The 17,825-nt window shown below is 50.6% G+C and overlaps 1 protein-coding gene and 1 long non-coding RNA gene across 3 annotated transcripts in view; both read left to right on the top strand.

Moving 5' to 3' along the window:
- The first annotated feature begins 829 nt into the window (after window positions 1–829).
- LOC140598271 (uncharacterized) lies at window positions 830–4,220 on the top strand. The gene is made up of 3 exons (XR_012000522.1): window positions 830–964; window positions 3,033–3,212; window positions 4,083–4,220. It is a non-coding gene; the product is annotated as an uncharacterized lncRNA (long non-coding RNA).
- A 1,639-nt stretch (window positions 4,221–5,859) lies between these two features.
- COL26A1 (collagen type XXVI alpha 1 chain) overlaps window positions 5,860–17,825 on the top strand; it is a 163,296-nt gene continuing 151,330 nt past the window's right edge. For both annotated transcript variants that reach the window (XM_072752960.1, XM_072752959.1), the window contains exon 1: window positions 5,860–6,436. In XM_072752960.1, coding sequence (XP_072609061.1) covers window positions 6,279–6,436 — 158 coding nt within the window. In that variant the 5' untranslated portion in view covers window positions 5,860–6,278. The remainder of the gene's footprint in view (window positions 6,437–17,825) is intronic.

Below are 17,825 nucleotides of genomic sequence, written 5' to 3'. Positions count from 1 at the left end.
TCCCTTCAGCTCATGCCCAGTGCCCAGAGCTAGTCACACAGCCTTGTCCACCTGCAAGGGGGACTGTGTGCCCGGAGAGGACGGCAGATCTGGATGTTGGTGAGCTCCTAGTGACATCCACCAGACTTGCTCAGGCCTGTTTGGGGGAAATTCCTCCACCCATTAGATGCTTTTCCTGCCCCCAAGGGCCTGGAATCAGGCTCCACTTACTTACCTGACTCATGAACGAAGCTCTTCCTCATGTTCAGCTGATGCTGTCCATCTGTTGGCCCTCAACTCATCATTGAGGCTCAAAGAACAAGTCTGATTCCTTTCTTCTGCACGACTTGGGAGATCTGGATCATCCTGCTAGTCTTCTGTCATCCAAGGCCAGCATCCCTCCTGTGGCCCCTCCTGCCTGCCCCGGCCACTCTTCCCAGCCACTCATGGTCGATGTGCCTTTCTATACTCTCATGGTGGGAGCCCCAAGTGCTGAGCCACAGCACCGGGCAGGGCATGGGGTGAGGAGCCCCGGGCAGAGCTCCCCATCAGCTTGGGCACTTGTGGGAGGGACATCGTTATGTGGCGTCATTGTGTCTCAACACCCCACCGTCTTCATCTCTGCACCAGGGTAAAGCCAACACTCTCCTGGGTGTTGCCTCTTCATCATTTTATAATTTCAGTCCCCTGCAGTGGACTGTGTATTGGTGTCCCCCACTCCACCCCAATTCACACGGTGAGATCCTAATCCCTAGTGCCATGGAATCAGGAGGTGGGGCCTTTAGGAGGTGCTTAGTTCAAGAGGGTGGAGCCCTCCTGAACAGGACTGGTGTCCTCATAAAAGAGGCCCCAGCGAGCTCCCTTGTTGTCCCTTCTGCTATGTGAGGACACAGTGAGAAGACGGCCATGCATGAACCAGGCAGCGTCCCTCAACTAACACCGAGTCTGTCAGCCCCTTGATCTTGGACTTCCAGCTCCTAGAACTGTAAGAAAGAAATTTCTGTTGTTTATAAGCCCCCTCGTCTGTGGTATTCCGTTACAGCAGCGGACGGAGCCCAGTAACTCATCCTCTTTCTTTATCACAGAGCCTCCTCGTTAAGCTCTTTGGGAAAGCACTGTCTTAGCTGCGGCTACATCTGGGAGCAAACTTATCACCATATGAGTTGGGCTTTCAGCATTGGCAATTAGGCAGACTCCCTATTTTTGGGTGTTTTTTAGGTTTTGTTTTTGACACTTTTTTGATGGGGGGTTCATTTTCCTTTCAAAATTCTGTTTGAGATCATGGGCTTGTGATAGGCAACCAATCTGCTGTCTTCTGAACATCTATTCCTTTTTATTTTATTTTTTAAGATTTTATTTATTTATTCATGAGAGACACACAGAGAGAGGCAGAGACACAGGCAGAGGGAGAAGCAGGCTCCCTGTGGGAAGCCCACTGCGGGACTTGATCCCAGGACCCCAGGATCACACCCTGAGCCAAAGGCAGACGCTCAACCACTGAGCCACCAGGTGCCCCTGAATATCTATTTCAAGACCAATGTCTGGGGAAACAGGTAGGCTTATGCCCGCAGTTCTGCTGAGCAAAGAAGCGACCCCTTTCTTAGGGCCTGGCTGGATGCCTGTGGAGGTATGTAGGGAAAGAAGAAAAATTGAGGGTTCACATCTTCCAGAATATCCATGTTTTGCTCGCATCCTGTCCTGGCCAAGGATAGAAAGCTTGGAGCAGAACAAAGAAGCCCTTCAATTGTGACTGTCCTACTACCTTGAATCAACCCAGCCCATTTGCTGTGCTGTCCTGGGATCCGGAACAGCTGGGATTAGGGGCTGTTGGAGAAATGAGAGGAAACCTGCTCTGTGCCTGCACTGCCTCCCTGAACTTCTGGGGGAAACTGCAGAATCCACGACCAATAGGGCATTTGAGGGGGAGGGGGAGATTTCTGTTTTAGATTAACAGAAGGATTTATCATGCCAGAAGGTCAATATTTACCTTGGCTTCGGCTTGATGAGTATTTACTTCTCTGTTCAGTGGTTCATTCTGCTGACTTCAGCAGAACAGAAGATCTGCTTTTTGTCTGAGGAAGAGGATGCTTACTGATATTTTTCTTATCAGAAAGTCCTCACAATAGAGTTGTGGAGGAGCCCACTATTTGAGTGTGTGTGTGTGTGTGTTGGGGGGGGGGGGATTGTCTCCTTTTACCAAGAAATCTGATCCCTCTTTGTACAAACAAGTCATTTTTTAAGGCACTTTTCAACTTACAAAACGAGGAAGGGTATAGGGTCCTAGACAAATCCCTTCTCTCAACCTCTTGTCTGAAAAATGGTAATTCTGAGAACCCCTGCCTGTCCATGTTAGAGTTGTGGCAAACAGTTGAGGCACTCATTAAAGCCCCGCCAATCCTCGTTTTTGTTGGGGTTTTATTATATTGAGGTTGGGAGGGACAGGTTATGCGATCCCCCAAGGTCATCAAGGGAGAGAGGAGGAAAGACCCAGCACTGTAGATAGGGTCCCAGCTCTGAGCACCCCCGTTTTTCTTAAAAAATATCTTATTTATTCATGAGAGACAGAGAGAGAGAGGCAGAGACATAGGCAGAGGGAGAAGCAGGTTCTTTGCGGAGAGTCAGATGCGGGACTCAATCCCAGGACCTGGGATCACACCCTGAGCCAAAGGCAGACGCTCAACCACTGAGCCACCCAGGTGCCCCTAGCTCTGAGCCAGTATGGCTCAATTTCTGGGGCTCTTGGGAATGGTGGTATCTGCCTCCCCAAAAGTGTTAATGTGTATTTAGGGGTGCCACAGGCATAGTTGTGTAATATTGAGACAAGTGCTGTGTGCCACGGTGACAAGACCAGCCAATCAATTCTAATGATTGAGGACCATTCAGTTACAAGGGTATTGCCTAGCCCTTTAGTTCAGGGTGCTCAAACTTTCCCACGGTTGCCACCCACCACAAGTATGTTCTATCTAAAAATATAACACAAATTGCACATAATATGCAATAATATCCCCATATTTGATTTTTTATTTTAAAATTTTTTATCTTTCTTTTTTTAGAGTAGGTTCCAGGCCCCATGTAGGACTTGAACCAACAACCTTGAGATCAAGTGTTGGATGATCTATCAATGGAGCTATCCAGGTGGCCTTCCTTTTGTTTTAAAATAAATTTTTGTTTTAATTTGTTGAAGATGGAAGAAGACATACTCCGAGTCTCCTGAGAAAGCTCTGCACACTCTGGTCAGTTCCACCCTGGGGGTTTGAGAAGGGTGGTGTTCTTCAATTTAATCCCTCACCAAAGCCAAGCAAATTATAATTAATAGTTATCGAGCATTATAAAGTGTTACCTGCAGCATTCAGGCACTTCGTGTGAATAATTCATTAAATTCTTTTAGCAAACCCAAACAAACATACGTGCCGTTATCATTACTCTGATTTTACAGTGAGGACGCTCCGAGAGGTTAGGTAACTTGTCCAAGGTCACACAGCTGGGACTTGGAGTTGGATTCTACTCACTGGCTTCTCTGATGGGAGTTTAGCGTGATGCCGCTGAACTCTTCTCCATTCTTCTTGGCTTCCATGGCCCTGCTGGTGGGGAGGGGGTTGCAGCAGCTGAAAATCTTGCCTAGAGGAGTGACAGCTTAATCAGCTTCGGTATATCCATAGCTGCCTTGGAGAGGGGAGGAGTGGAGGATGAAGGGAAAAGTGAGTTTCTGAAGACCAGAACTGGAAAGATCTTCAGAGACAAGCCAGTCCGGTTTTCACTTTACAAATAAAGACACTGGGAAGGACCAGGGAGGGGAGTTTACTCCAGGTTATCAGCAAGTTTGAGGGCATGAGGATGGGGGGGGGGGGGGGGCAGGAGTAGACATGGGGCTTCTGGGGTCTGGGCTGTGTGGGAGATATATTTCTTTTCTTGATTTTATGCATCTTTGTATTTTTATCTCTTACCATCTAAATGGAACTTCCTCTTGTTTGCAGAACATTTGTCCAAACTGCTGGCTGACTTTTGCCATTTTAGAGCCTTCCTGGTGGGTGGGGGGGAAGCCTTCTTGAAGAATGGCACAAGCACCCCGAGGGTGACAACCATGTTACTTGCTTTTCTACTAGCCTTCACTGCACGCAGTACAGCGCGGGACACACAGAAGTTGCCTGGTACGCGGTCATGGGGCCAGAATGAACTTATTGTCCTAGATGTGAAGGGGAGGATCAAACTCAGACAACTGCCTCAGTCCGGAAGTTGCTGGGATGAATGAATTCTTTTCCTACAGCTTATCATTCTAAAAGAATCCAGCAGTGTATGGAGTAGTGTTACTCTGTCCTCTCTGAGGTCGTTCTAGCTGGGGTACAGCCTGTGGCCCTGGAAAAAGTGACTTTAAGATAAAAAGGAAATTCTTTTTTGATTTACTTTTTATTTTTAAGATTTTATCTGTTTATTTGAGAGACAGAGATAGTGAGAGAGAGCACGAGTGGGGGCAGGCAGAGGGAGAAGCAGAGTCCCTGTTGAGCAGAGAGCCTGATGCGGGGCTCGATCATGGGTCCTAGGATCATGACCTGAGCCGAAGGCAGACGCTTCACTGCCTGAGCCACCCAAGGTGCCCCAAAAAGGAAATTCTTAAAATAATAATCTTGTTCTCTTTACTGTCACGCCTGCAGCATAAAGATTATTTACAGTAACATGGAAATTCTCTTGTCTCATGATGAAAGTAAAGGAGAGGAAGAAGAAAGAATGTTTACAAATTCCTGGGAGATGAGGAATGACCTCATCACTTACTGGGTGTTGGCCAACTGTCCAGGGAGCATGGATCAGTTTTGGGGGAAGCCGTGAAAATACCCCGATACCTCAAATTCTCCAAATCTTTTAGATCTCGAGAGGTGGATGGAGAGCAAGATGAAAAGGAAGTCATTCTAGGTCCAAGTGATGCTTCCCATAATGTGTTGCCCACTCAGAGATGGACTCATGCATCCTGAGTCCTTCTCAGACTGGGGACTTGGGAAGTGTGGGGGTGCCACTGAAAAGGCTTCGGCAAGATTTGCACAAACTGAGTGGAGAAAGAGGGGTAGTTTGGGGAGAGGGTGAAGCAGTGTTGGATATATTTTGGGCTATACACTCAAGAGGGTACCGGTGGGATATGTAAAAAAGAGGGCAAAAGCCATGGGAGTGGGCCTTTCTGACTAGTTCCCAACGCCATCTTCCTGTCTTCCTCTGAAACCAATCCCACAGTTCTCTTACCAAATGTATTGCAGCCCATTAAGCACTTCCACATTGGATGACTTTTCTCCAGATGTACAGACATTTTACAGACTAGGAGCTCCCCACTGTTAACAGAGCCAGAGGTGGCCTCAGGGCCTCTGCCAGCCCCTGGGATCCTCTGGGAGAGAATTAGAAAGACCCCCAACCTGGGGAGTCCCGCACAGGCTGGATTTCAGGTCCCACCTGTGTCTCGCATGAGGTACACTGCTGTGGGGGTCCTGCAGTCCAGAAAAGACCAACTTGGGGCCAGGTTGGTGATGGGCTCAGCATGGGATCTGGGACTCCGCTGAACCATCTCTAAAAGGCGGGATTGTATTAGATCTCCCCCCACTCAGTTACTTTTCAGATCCGATGCCTCATGAACCCGGTGACTCCAGGGACAACTTCTCACGCCAAATCCAGCCCTTTCCTCCTTCTGGGCTCACCTTGGAGAGACAGCTATCCAGGTAGAGGGTGGAGGTGAACAGGAAGAGGATTCGAGGCAAGCCTGGGCGGTCAATAGTTTGGTCCAAAGGGCCTTGGGCCAGGATCGTGTTATTTTTGGGCCTACTTCTCGTGAGCCTCGGTTTCCAGCTCTGATAAATGGGAACGGTGCCCCCTAATACAGAGGGCAGTGTGGTGGGGAGTAAAAAGCTTCGGGCAGGTGCAGCGGACGCCCCACGAGCGTCTGCGGACCGAACGCGGCTGGGCTAGGAAGCTCCCACAGGGCTCCCGTGTGCGCGCGGCCGCAGGGGCCGGGGCAGGTTCCCGGGCGCGCGGCTCCCCGGACCCCGCGCCAGCCACCGGCGCCTCCTCGGCCGCGGGCCGCCGAGGGTTAATGAAAAAGCCCCACGCCCCCTTTGACGGCGCAGAGCCCACCTCGCCGAATTTGAAAAGGCGGCCCCGGAGAGGCGTGGGCGCCCCCCAGAAACTTCCAAGCCGTCGCCGGGCTCCGCTCGCTCGCCGGCTCCCCCGCTCTGCCTTCGGCGGGGGCCGCGGGTCCGGTCCGGCCGCGGCTGCGCTCCCGCCTGTCCTCGCGCCCGGGCTCCGGCTCCCCCGGGCGGCTGCGCAAGATGAAGCTGGCTCTCCTCCTGCCCTGGGCGTGCTGCTGCCTCTGCGGGTCGGCGCTGGCCACCGGCTTCCTGTACCCCTTCCCGGCCGCAGCCCTGCAGCAGCACGGCTACCCCGAGCCGGGCGCCGGCTCCCCCGGCAGCGGCTACGGGAGCCGCCGGTGAGTGGCGCGGGGCCGGGGGGCTGGGCGGGCGCTGGGCGCCGGGCGCTGGGCGCTGGCGGTGCGGGCCGGCGGGGGCTGCGCGGCCCCGCGGATCCGGGCGGTCGGGCCCGGGCGGCGGTCTCCGGCCGCGCCCACCGCGTCTCTTCCTTTCTTTGCGCTCCCAGCCTTCGCCCCTCCGGCTCCCGGCGCCGGGACCTGCGGCGGGGGCGCGCGGCGGGGGCGACCGTGGCTCGGTCCCCGCGTGTTTCCCGGCTCACGTGGCTCCGCCGGGCTCACCTGCGCGGCCGCGGCTTTGTGTTGGGGAGCAGGTTCCCGGGTTGCCGAGGCCGAGCGCCCGGGTCTCCCGCCTCTCCTGCCGGCTGCGCGGGGACACCCGAGGGACGACTCTGTCCCGTCTGGGGGGCCGGGGACGCGGAGGAGCCTCGGCTGCGCCTCCCCCAGCCGCCCGGGGACCCGGACCCCGGCTCGGCTCGGATGGACCCGCGGCGGGGCGGGAGGAGGCGCGGGGTCGCGGCGCCCGAGGTGCCGGGACGCGCCGGCGCTTCCTCCTCGGCCGGCAGGTGGCGCCCTGGCCATCCCCGGGACGGTTGGGCCGGCGCCTCCCCACCGCGCGGTTGAGCCCCCCTCCCCCGCAAAACGCGAAAACGACGCTTAAGCACGCGAGCAAAAGTTGCCCAACGCCCGGTTTGCGCAGCCCCCTCGAATCTAGCTTTTCCTCATTTAATAATTACAACTCACGCGGCTGTAAGAGCTCCCTGCAGCACACAACGTGCATTCACCGGGACTCCCCACGCCTTTTGATCCTAAAACCACTCCAGGGGGATCGGTTACAGCATTATCTTTCCTTGAAGTGCGGACGTTGAGCCCCAGAGGGAGGTCCCCAAGTTTGTGGCAACTCAGGACTGACCTTCTTCTGCCTGCTTTCTCCAAAACCTGTGCTTTCTGCCGCGCCCCTCTGCTGATTATTAGGGAGGAAGGCAAGAGACAGGTCCCAGTTCTTTCTCCTTCCTGGTATTTATTTACCAAACCCGAGTGAGCTACCAAGATGAATCCTGGCAATGTCTTAGGGCCCCGGGAAACTGGGATGTTTTGTGCTGGGCGGGCTGTACACTTAATGGCTGGGTAAGGCGAGACTCAGAAAAGCAAAAAAAAAAAAAAAAAAAAAGTGCTTCTGGAAAACTTTGCATACAATTTTACTTCCCTGATTTTGTTTGGAAATACTTACCCATGGCTTCTATTAGTAGTATTCTCCAAACACCCACAGTAGTGTGGCCTCTGCACACTTCCATATGAGAATAGTCTGAAAAAATAAACTTTTCAAGTTGTAGAATATGTATAACGTGATCTCATTCATGAAAAAACACTCGGATTTATGGGTATTTCAATGCCCAGGAAAAAAAGCTCGTGGGCAAACATTTCCTGCAGTGATCTATATGGAGAGACCCGAGGCTGGAGGGCAGAGGGCGGTGAGGTGGGTGGACTTTCATTTTTTCCCTCCCTCTACTGGTGTCTTGTTAGCATCTCTTACAAGGAGCGCATATTCATGTACTATATCTGTAATTAAAAGGTGTGGGAAGGAAAACTAAAAAAGGCTCCTGCAGGGTGGAACCGGCATGCTGAGAACAGCCAGAGGTGAAGTCGATGGGGAAACTGAGTGAATGGGGACTGGTGTTCTAGTGTTTGGTGGGCTGGAGCTTGGGGACCACCACAGAAACTTGGAAGGGATTGTTTTAGCATAAATAAAAAGAGGTCCAAACAATTGTGGTCATCTTCCAGAACTCTTGCCAAGGATGGGAGCCGGGAGAAGGTAAATTAGGGAGGATCTGGATAAATCTGGGAAAATGGATTCCCAAATAGGATACTAGGAGATGTTAAGGAGGCTTGGGGCAGGTTCCAGATGCTTGAGATTGATGCTCCGGAGCATAACTGAACGTTGCTAGGCACAGCCCCAGCATGGGCATTGCAGGCTTGAGCTGGCCTGATGTCACCCGCTTCTGTGTCTCATGGACGGTCAGTCACAGGTGCCCTGCATCCAAGAAGTTCAAAAGCCCCAGAAGCAGAGGACTTGGAGACAGCGTTTGGCGCAGTGCCCCTCACAGCCCTGGCCTCTGCTTTGGCTCCGTATGCGTGTTTACAGTGGCTTGGTCTCCGTCGATGGGCCAAATGACAGAGCTGTTTCTTGACAAATCTTGAAAGACTTCTTGAAAGTCTTCCTTTATTTCACGGTATTGCTCCTGTTGGCATCTGATTTTTGGATGTGGTTTGTGTTCTCTTTCCTCTGCGTGCACCAGTGTGCACACATGTGTGTGTGTGAGTGCGCGTGTGTACTTGCTTATGCCCATGCCTCTGGGCAGGGCAACTGGGTCTGACATGTGCTTGTGGACATCTTGCCTAACCCAGGATGTTCTGATCTGATCACCTCTGTCTGAAGCCCAGGGTGGATCCGTCTATTTAAGTAATTTTGGTTAAAAAAAAAAAAAAGGACCCCATTTCCTCAGAGGTCTGGTCTAGCAGCCCTGCATGTGAGCCACTAATGATTTTTGCCAGCCATAGAGCTGTTCAGATGCCAAATCAAACCTGAAGGGAAATGCAGCATTAATCTACCTGCAGGCCTGCACTGAAAACAGAGCCCCTAATCCCCTGCCCCAGTTTTTCCATTCTACCCTAGTAAGCCTAATACATTTGTGAAACTCTTTAAAGTATGCAAATTTCACCCACTTCCCTTTCTCCTTGCCTCCTTGTCTCCCTCCCTTCTCTGCCACAGATATTTACTGGGGGTTCTCTTGTCTGTTGTCTCCTCTTCACCTCTGTTCTTTATCCAACCCTAAAGGGGCCAGAGAAGCAGCGAGTGATCAAGGCATAAGGAGTGAGACCAGACAAGGGGTTCTAGCCTTATCCGTGTTACACGTCTGGAGGAAGAAGTTTTTAATTTAGATAAAAGAGAAAGCTTTATTTATTTATTTAAAAGATTTTATTTATTTATTCATGAGAGACACTGAGAGAGAGGCAGAGACACAGGCAGAGGGAGAAGCAGGCTGCACGCAGGGAGCCTGATGTGGGACTCGATCCTGGATCCCGGGATCATGACCTGAGCGGAAGGAAGACACTCAACCACTGAGCCACCCAGGCATCCCAAGAGATAAAGCTTTAATATTAATTTTTGGAGTGGATGTGGTCTTCTGAGTAGGAGAAACCAGAAGATATGTGGGACCTGCCCAGATTTCAGCAGAGAAAGGAATGAGTATGTCCAGAGAGTGGTTTTGTGGGGCAGGGGACATAGGACAAAGCTGGTTTTTGCTTCTCCCCTGAAGAAGAGTGCTCATTCCAGAAAGCACTTACCCTTGTATAGTGCCGAGGCATGAGAACACATGGAGCTCACACACTGTAGGGCTAAATGTCTACCTGCTATGACTCAGTCTAGCGGATGGTTAGGTGAGTGGGTTCTGTCCACCAGCCTTGGTGAGTGTACCTTCTCAGTGACCTGGAAAGCCGGGTCAACGAGGAATTCATAGATGCCTTAGATTTCTGTTCTGGAAAATGGTGGTGGGGGAGGGCTGGCTTTGGCCCACCCTCTATGGTGGATTCCTCCCACACTGTGAGGGGCTTTACGCACAGGCTTATGGACTCCTCAAGCTGCATGTCCAAGTTCATTCCAAGTTCACTCCAAGCTCCTTGACCTAGAAGGGGGCATGTTGGCTGCGGGGTCTGCCTGGAAGGATGGCCCGGATGGGCATATCCTCTTGGCCCCACAGCCTCGTCATCTGGTGGGAGGGGCACGGCTAGAGGAGGCTAGAGCAGGACCCCCGGCCTGGGGCAGGGCCAGTCTAAGGGCCACTGCTCCTCCCACCTCGGCGTGGTGGGGGCTTTGGGCTCTGCCCATAATTCACGACATAGGCTTGCACATGTAACCTAACCTCCCTGAGTCTGTGTCCTGGTCTGCACGATGAGGATAACATGGAGCCCAGGATGCTGGGCATGAGGCTTGCTGGGAGCCCCCACGTGCAAGACACCCAAGAGCTGGAGGAGTGCACAGAAATGCTGGGTTTGCAAAAAACGGATCCACGTCATTCGATTGTTCTCACTGTGGTCAGGACAGATTCTGAGCTGCTTAACCACATGCACAGGCCTGCTCCCACGGCCATCCTCTGGCCCTCTGGCCTTCTGTGCCATAGGCTGCCCCTCACCCTGCAGCCCCACTGATCAGCTCTTCCTGCAGATCATCTGGGTGTGCTAGCTGCTTTCTTTTCGGGTCACACCTTGGACAGTGCTGATTCTACTGTGTGAGTAATAGTTCCTCCTACACCCTACCAGCTGGTGGCTTGTTCCATCCTTGTGGCTGTACCTGGGTGGTCTTGTCAACCTTACCACGCTCTCTCAAGGCTGCCCACTCCCTTTGCACCCCTCCCCCATTCTGCCATTATTCTGGGCACCTGGATGTCCAGGTGTGTTGATCACCACTACCCCATGTTACTCTAGTCGCCCTCTGCCCTGCCCCCCTCTTGCACCTTAGCCACTGTCCTTGGCCTTGTGCCTTGCCAGGCTTTCACTTCCCAGGAGGAACCTCCTCACACCTCAATATGTCAGTGCCATAAATTCTGGACTCAGGCTCTTCCATCCCACCCCTCGCTCACCTGGCTGACCCTTCCTTTGCTCACTCTGTCTTCTCTTAGCCTTCTGCTTGTTCCATCTTGGTGACCTTCCTACCTTCAACTTCCTGTCCCCTTGACCTTGTCTCTCAGATGCCCAGAAAGGCCCCTGGGGGACCCTCCAGCCTTCTGTGGAGGGTCAGGAGAGTTGTCGATCTGCTTTAGCAAAGCTGTTGCTCATTGGTAGTGGTGATGGGGTCTGGCATCGGGGCTTCCTGCCTCTCTGCCCGGGTACCTGGTGATGGGGCATTGTAAATGCCAGCCCTATGATGCTGAGGCTGTGTAGCCTGGTCCGTGACCAACTTAGCCCCTGTCTGGGGGGGTGGGGGGCGTTTTAGTTCTATAAGGATCCGTCTTTCTCCTCTGCACTACTGCCCAGTGGACCTCTCTCAGCTGCAGTAGAGGCCACTCTCCTCTGATTCCCTATGGTGGCTCACCATCGCCTGCATCAGCTTGGCACACAGGTTTCAATTCTTAGGTCAACTCTTAGTCACTGGTAGGAGCTGCCCAGGCCAGTGGGTTAAGAAGGATTCTGAGGTAGAGTCTGGGCTCTGTGAGGAGTACCAAGAGCATTGAGTGATGTCTCTGTGCCTGAGGGACAGGGAAGTGGAGGCAACTGTGAGATATTTGCATCCTTGGCCTTAATGATAAAATCCACTCTCTCCAGCATCTCATACAAAGGCTGCCTTTTTAAAGCCCAACTTTTGTCTTCTATGCCAGCTATACTGTGTTAGTTATTTCTGTTTCTTTGCATCTGCTGTTTGATTTGTTTGGAATGCTCTCCCATGAGCACCTAGAACACTCTGCTCACCTCTGTCTCAAGGTTTCTCATCCTCGGTACCCTTGACACTGAGGACTGGGTAACCCTTTGTCATGCAGCTGTCCTGGGCATTGCAGGGTGTCCAGCAACATCCCTGGTCTCTCCCGACTGAATACCCAGTTGGGGGCACACCCATGCCCCCAACTGAAACAACCATAAGTGTCTCCAGACACTGCCAAATGTACCCTGGGGGCCAAATCACACCCACTTGGAACCACTGTTCTCTCTGGACTTGAAAAATTTTGATTTGGGAGACATTTAAAAATGCAACATATAAAACTTTTTTTCTGGGACGCGTGGGTGGCTCAGTGGTTGAGCGTCTGCCTTTAGCTCAGGGTGTAATCCCAGATTCCTGGGATCGAGTCACACATTGGGCTCCTTGCAGGGAGCCTACTTCTCCTCCCTCTGCCTGTGTCTCTGCCTCTCTTTCTTTGTCTCTCATAAATAAATAAAAATCTTAAAAAAATATTTTTTTTCTGCAGATGTTGTAAACCTATACCCAAGTAGAGAGCAAAATAAACCCCCTTGTACTCTGAGTGGGCTTTGTTAACTATGCACTTTGCCACACTTATCCTACTCCCCTCTGTCCTCCAACACACATATTCTGTTTGTGTGTGTAGAGCATTTTGTTTTATTTATTTATTTCTTAAGTAGGCTTCATGCCCAACATGGGGCTCAAATTCACAACCCTGAGATGAAGAGTCTCATGTTCTACCAACTGAGCGAGCTGGGCACCCCCATATGGAGCATTTTAAACTATATCCCAGGGGTATTTAGGTGGCTTTTGGTTAAGCATCTGCCTTTGGCTCAGGTTGTGATCCTGGGGTCCTTTAACTGAGTCCCACATTGGGGTATGTCAAAGTCCTACCGCCAATATGATGACATTTGGAGGTAGACCTTGGGGCGGTAATTAGGTTTAGATGAGGTTGTGAGGTTGGGGTCCTCATAATGGCATTGCTGTCCTTGTAAGAAAGGGAAGAGAAACCCAGGCACGAGCTCTCTCTCTTTGTCTGCTACGTGAAGACACAGAGAGCAGGTGGTCACTGGCAAGCCAGAAAGAGGGCTCTCACCAGGCACTAAATCTGCTGGCACTCTGATCTTGGACTTGCCCGTCTCCATATCTGTGAAAAATAAGTATCTTTTAAGCCACCAGTCTATGGTATTTTATAGGTGGTGGCCTGAGCTAATTTGGGAAGACATGACTTTTTTTTCCTGGAAAGCTGGCTGTTTCACCAAAACACCACTGTCTACTGGTTTCCTCTTCTCTTCTCTTTGCAATTTCTTTGCCTGGTAGAGTTTTCCTTCTTCAAGGGTAGTGTTGATTATGGTGCCTGTTAACATGTTCCTCTGTCCTCAATATTTCCAAAATACTGGAAATTAAATAGAGGTTTGAGTGGGTTTTGGTTCCTTCTCCTCCTCCTCCCCCTTATGATTATTTTGGCAAAAGTCCCTTGTTGGTTGTGTAGTATTCTTTTTTTTTTTTTTTTTTGTAGTGTTCTGCCAACAATCATATCAAGAGTCACACTACATCTGGTGGTTTCTTTCTCTTGTGACATCAGCAGGTTTTGATGATCATTGTCTTCATTGCTCATTCATTAAGGGCTGCGAACTTGTCCTAATCGAATCCTGACATTTCTTTTTTGAATAATTAATTAATTAATTAGGGAGAGAGAGAGCTGGGAGGAGCAGAGGGGGAGGGAGGGGGAGCATGGAGTCCAATGCAGGGCTCAATTCCTGGACCCAGAGATCATGACCTGAGCTGAAACCAAGAGTTAGGTGTTTAACTGACTGAGCTGCCCAGGTGTCCCTGACATTTTTTTTTTCATTTAATTATTGGAATACTTGTCTGATTTCTCCCTTACTTTTGTAGATAGTCATATTTTGAATTGGCTTATCTTTCCATTGTTCCTTTCTGCAAATGTAAGCATTTGTGTGTGCATGCGCATGCATATGTATAACTTCCTCCTCCCTCATGCAAGGGTGGTTTACCAGTTGCATTGTTCTGCACTTGGCTTTTTGCTACTACTTTGGTGGGCTCTGGTGATTGCTCTACAGCATAGATATTTTCCATGTGGAGATATCTTCTGTGTTCATTTTTCACAGTTTAAAAAACTGTGGTAAAGGAACACATTACATAAAATTTACCATCTTAACCATCTTGAAGTGTACAGTTTAGTGGTATGAACTACAATTACAGTGTGTGAGCATCACCACCATCCCTCTTAGAATGCCCAATTTCTCCTGTGTTCCTTTTTATGGCTCCGTAGTTGTGCATGGTGTGAATGACATAGTTTATTCAGCCCTTCACTGATTGACATTGTGTTGTTTTAACCATTTGTGTCATGTATAATGCCCCCATGATATGTCATTGTGCAGTATTCATTTTGTAGTTTTGCAAATTGATCTTTAGGGTCCATTGTTACGAGTGGGTTTCCTGGGTTAAACAGCAAATGTGTGCATAATTCTGATAGTGTAGAACTTCCTGGCATAGGAGTTATAACATTTGGCATCCTTATCAACAATTTTTTCTTGGGGTACATTTTAAAAAAATGTATTATTTATTTATTTTAGAGAGAGGGGGGCACCTGGGTGGCTTAGTGGTTGAGTGTCTGCCTTTGGCTCAAGTTGTGATCCCAGGGTCCTGGAATTGAATCCCTCATCAGGCTCCCTGTAGGGATTCTGTTTCTCCCTCTGCCTATGTCTCTGCCTCTTTCTGTGTGTCTCTTTTGAATAAATAAATAAAATCTTTATTTTATATACATATTATATATATTTTATATATTATATATATTTATGTATGTAAAAAAAATATATAGAGAGAGTGCATGAGCAGGAGAGGAGCAGAGAGAGAGGGAGAGGGAGACAATCTCTTGCAGACTCCCTGGTAAGTGCAGAGCCCGATGTTGGGCTTGATCCCAGGACCCTGAGATCATGATCTGAGCTGAAACCAAGAATTGGACACTTAACAGACTGAGCCACCCAGGCACCCCCTTGGGGTACATTTTGAATAGCCAGTTTAGTAATTCTGGGCAAAGTGGCCTTGTGGGAATGAGAGTAGACTTCCGCAGCCTATACCACCTACAAGTTTGGCCCATCCCTCACATTTGCAGAGTCTGTGGTAAGGGTACAGATGGAGCCCATACATCATATGTCTAAATATTGTCTAAATACTAAATAAAATCTGTTCCATCATTGACCTTGACAAACCTACCCTCCTAATGACTGGGTCGGGGAGTCAGGCTCATGTTTAGAACTCAGACTCCTAGAGTTTTAGGCTGGAATTGGGCAGCGCAGGGAGCGCTATTGTTGACTTCTCTTCTTGTTCCATCTGACACCTTGCCCCTGGTGGGGCCTCATGCACACGCTGTGGACACTGTAGTCTAGCCTGGTACCTCCCACCTTGCCCTAACAACTGCAACAAGCGTAGTCCTACCTCATGCCTGAGTGTGTCCAGCTGTTGGGGAGGGAATCCCAGGCCCCAAGGTACCTGCACTTGGTCTACAAGGGTGGCTGTGGTCTTGAGGATCATGTGCCCTCTACCCCACAGCCTCCTTGCCTGTGGGGAAGGGTGTGGCCAGCCGGAGGCTGGATGCAAGCCCTGGAAAGCACAGAGCTGAGAGTGGGGCTCTTCTTGCTTAGATTTAAGACAGTTCTGGGATACTTAGGTGGTTCAATGGTTGAGTGTCTGCCTTTGGCACAGGGCGTGATCCTGGGAGTTCCGGGATAGAGTCCCGCAATGGGCTTCCCCTGGGGAGTCTGCTTCTCCCTCTGCTTATGTCTCTGCCTCTCTCTCTCTGTGTCTCTCATGAATAAATAAATAAAATATTTTTAAAAAGAAGGAAAAAGAAAAAGAAAAACCTGTTCTGTGTACACGTTTCCTCTGGGGAGAAGTGGAGTAAGTTTCCACATGTATACCCCCGTCTTTGAGAGTTAGATGGCCCTTCCCCCAATGTCCCTGATCAAAAAGACTCCATCACAATGACCACATTAGGCTGTGTCTGAATGTTCCCTTCCAGTTTCCTCCCTGCTACACCTGCATTTTATCCCCCATGAGACTTGGGGACCTCCATCACCCACCTGTGAGGGAGGTCTCAGAAGAAGGGGGGAAAGCTTTGTAACTTAGTACCTTTTCCAGAACATTTCCCCAGCTTCTGGAATGAGGGGCCCCACATTTTCCTCTTCCACTGTGCCCCACAAATTACATAGCCTGTTTTGCTCCGGTGCTTAAGGTGTGGTGTCCCCAGAGCTGCAGGCTGCTGTCTGGCTCATCAAGATGAACCTGGGAGATGAAAGAATCAAGGCCCATCTGGGCCTATCCATGATTCAGGAAGTCTGGGGCCCAAGGTCTGTGTTTTAGTGGCCTCCCCAGGTGGTTTATCATGCAGCCAGGTTTAAGAAGCACTGCGAAGGGAACAGTCTTTTCAGATTCTTTCATCAAGACCCAGAAGAAGAAATACCTTTTATATGGTGACTGAGAATGCCTGCGCATGCACACTCGTGCATCTGAAACAAGTTTCACAGAGTAATACTTACTGTTACCATATGTGATACTCTCTTTTTTATTGTATTCTATCGAGTTCATAAAAAAAGTGCTTGCCAAGACTCAGAAAATTGATTCCACAGCCCCTCTGGGTTAAGACCTGCCTGGGAGACCCTGTGCCCTGGGGGAATGTGGGGGGCTCCTTGCTGCCTCCACCCCCTACCCATCCCCCTTCGAGACTTGGCTCTCCTGCCTCTGCTCTGATTCTGAACTCTCTTTCTTATTGTTTCAGCCTAGCTGAGTCCTTGATGTGTCTCCTCTTAACCCGGAACACCGCCCCCAGACTTTACTCCACTGTCTTATAGGGCAGCCACAAAGCTGCTTCCTTCAGGAAGCTTTCCAGGACTGAACTCGCTGCTCTGCAGGCAGCTCCCTGGGCCTCTTGGATCTGTGATTGTGGTTTTCGCCCTGAGAACTCACTTCCTATTTTCTTTCCCTGCAGATGGAATCATTTTTCCTACCTGTTTGCTCCCTATTGTGGCCCTGAGCAGCCTACCTGGGACAAGAGTGCCTAAGCCAGCCCTGCCCGCACCCCCACCCCGGGCCAGAGCAGGCTGCCCGAAGGCATGCGCAAAAGGCCCTCTGCAAGCTCTGGGAGGGAATGATCACATCTGGGAGGCCTTGTCTCTGTGACTGGATCACAGGATTCCTGGCGCCTTACCTCCAAGGAGCTACTATTGAGTACCTATTGTATGAATGGTGATCAGTGGGGCCTTAGAGACTGGTTAGGGCTGGCTGACCCCTGAGCAAGCGTGATGTGTGCTGAGTGGGGTAGGTGGGCAAGGGATGTTGGCAGTTGTCTAAGGGAGTTTGGGTGTCTTGTGCCTCAGTTTTATCCTCTGTAAAATGAGGATTACAGTGTGTACTTCGTAAGGTTGTTCCAAAGTTTAAATGAGTCCATACAGTGCTTAGATAAACATGTTAGGAAACACTCTGTTTTGTCTGGTGACTGGGTACTGTGTCCTGTACCTTGCAGAGGTTGTGAGGATGGGGTGTTTCACAAACACACGAGGTCATGGCACCCTTTTCTGGGGAGCACTATGTCAGGCTGGTGTCCCGGACTCCATACTGTGGGAAGCATTGGCCTGGTGGATGGATCGGGGCTGCATGCTGAACACTTCCCAGGGAGTCACTTTTGACGTGGGTCTTGTAGGATAAACGGGAGTGTTATCGGCAGTGACGGGAGGGTGTTCTGGGTGGACAGAACGGCGTGTCAGGGCTGGGAGGCATGATGGTGGTTATGTAGGTGTTAGTGTGGGTGAGTTCAGAATGGCTGGATCCAGGGCATCAGGCAGGCGCTGAGCAGGCTGGGCCCTTTCAGCCTGAGTGCAAAGCCTCTTTCTGCCACCCTGAGGAGTTTGGGGTTTATGTCTAGACGTG

The sequence above is a fragment of the Vulpes vulpes genome, chromosome 3 (genome assembly GCF_048418805.1).
Source record: "Vulpes vulpes isolate BD-2025 chromosome 3, VulVul3, whole genome shotgun sequence".
NCBI classification, from domain to species: domain Eukaryota; kingdom Metazoa; phylum Chordata; class Mammalia; order Carnivora; family Canidae; genus Vulpes; species Vulpes vulpes.
Note: the sequence above shows the minus strand (reverse complement) of the source record. Positions and strands in the feature narration are given on the sequence as shown.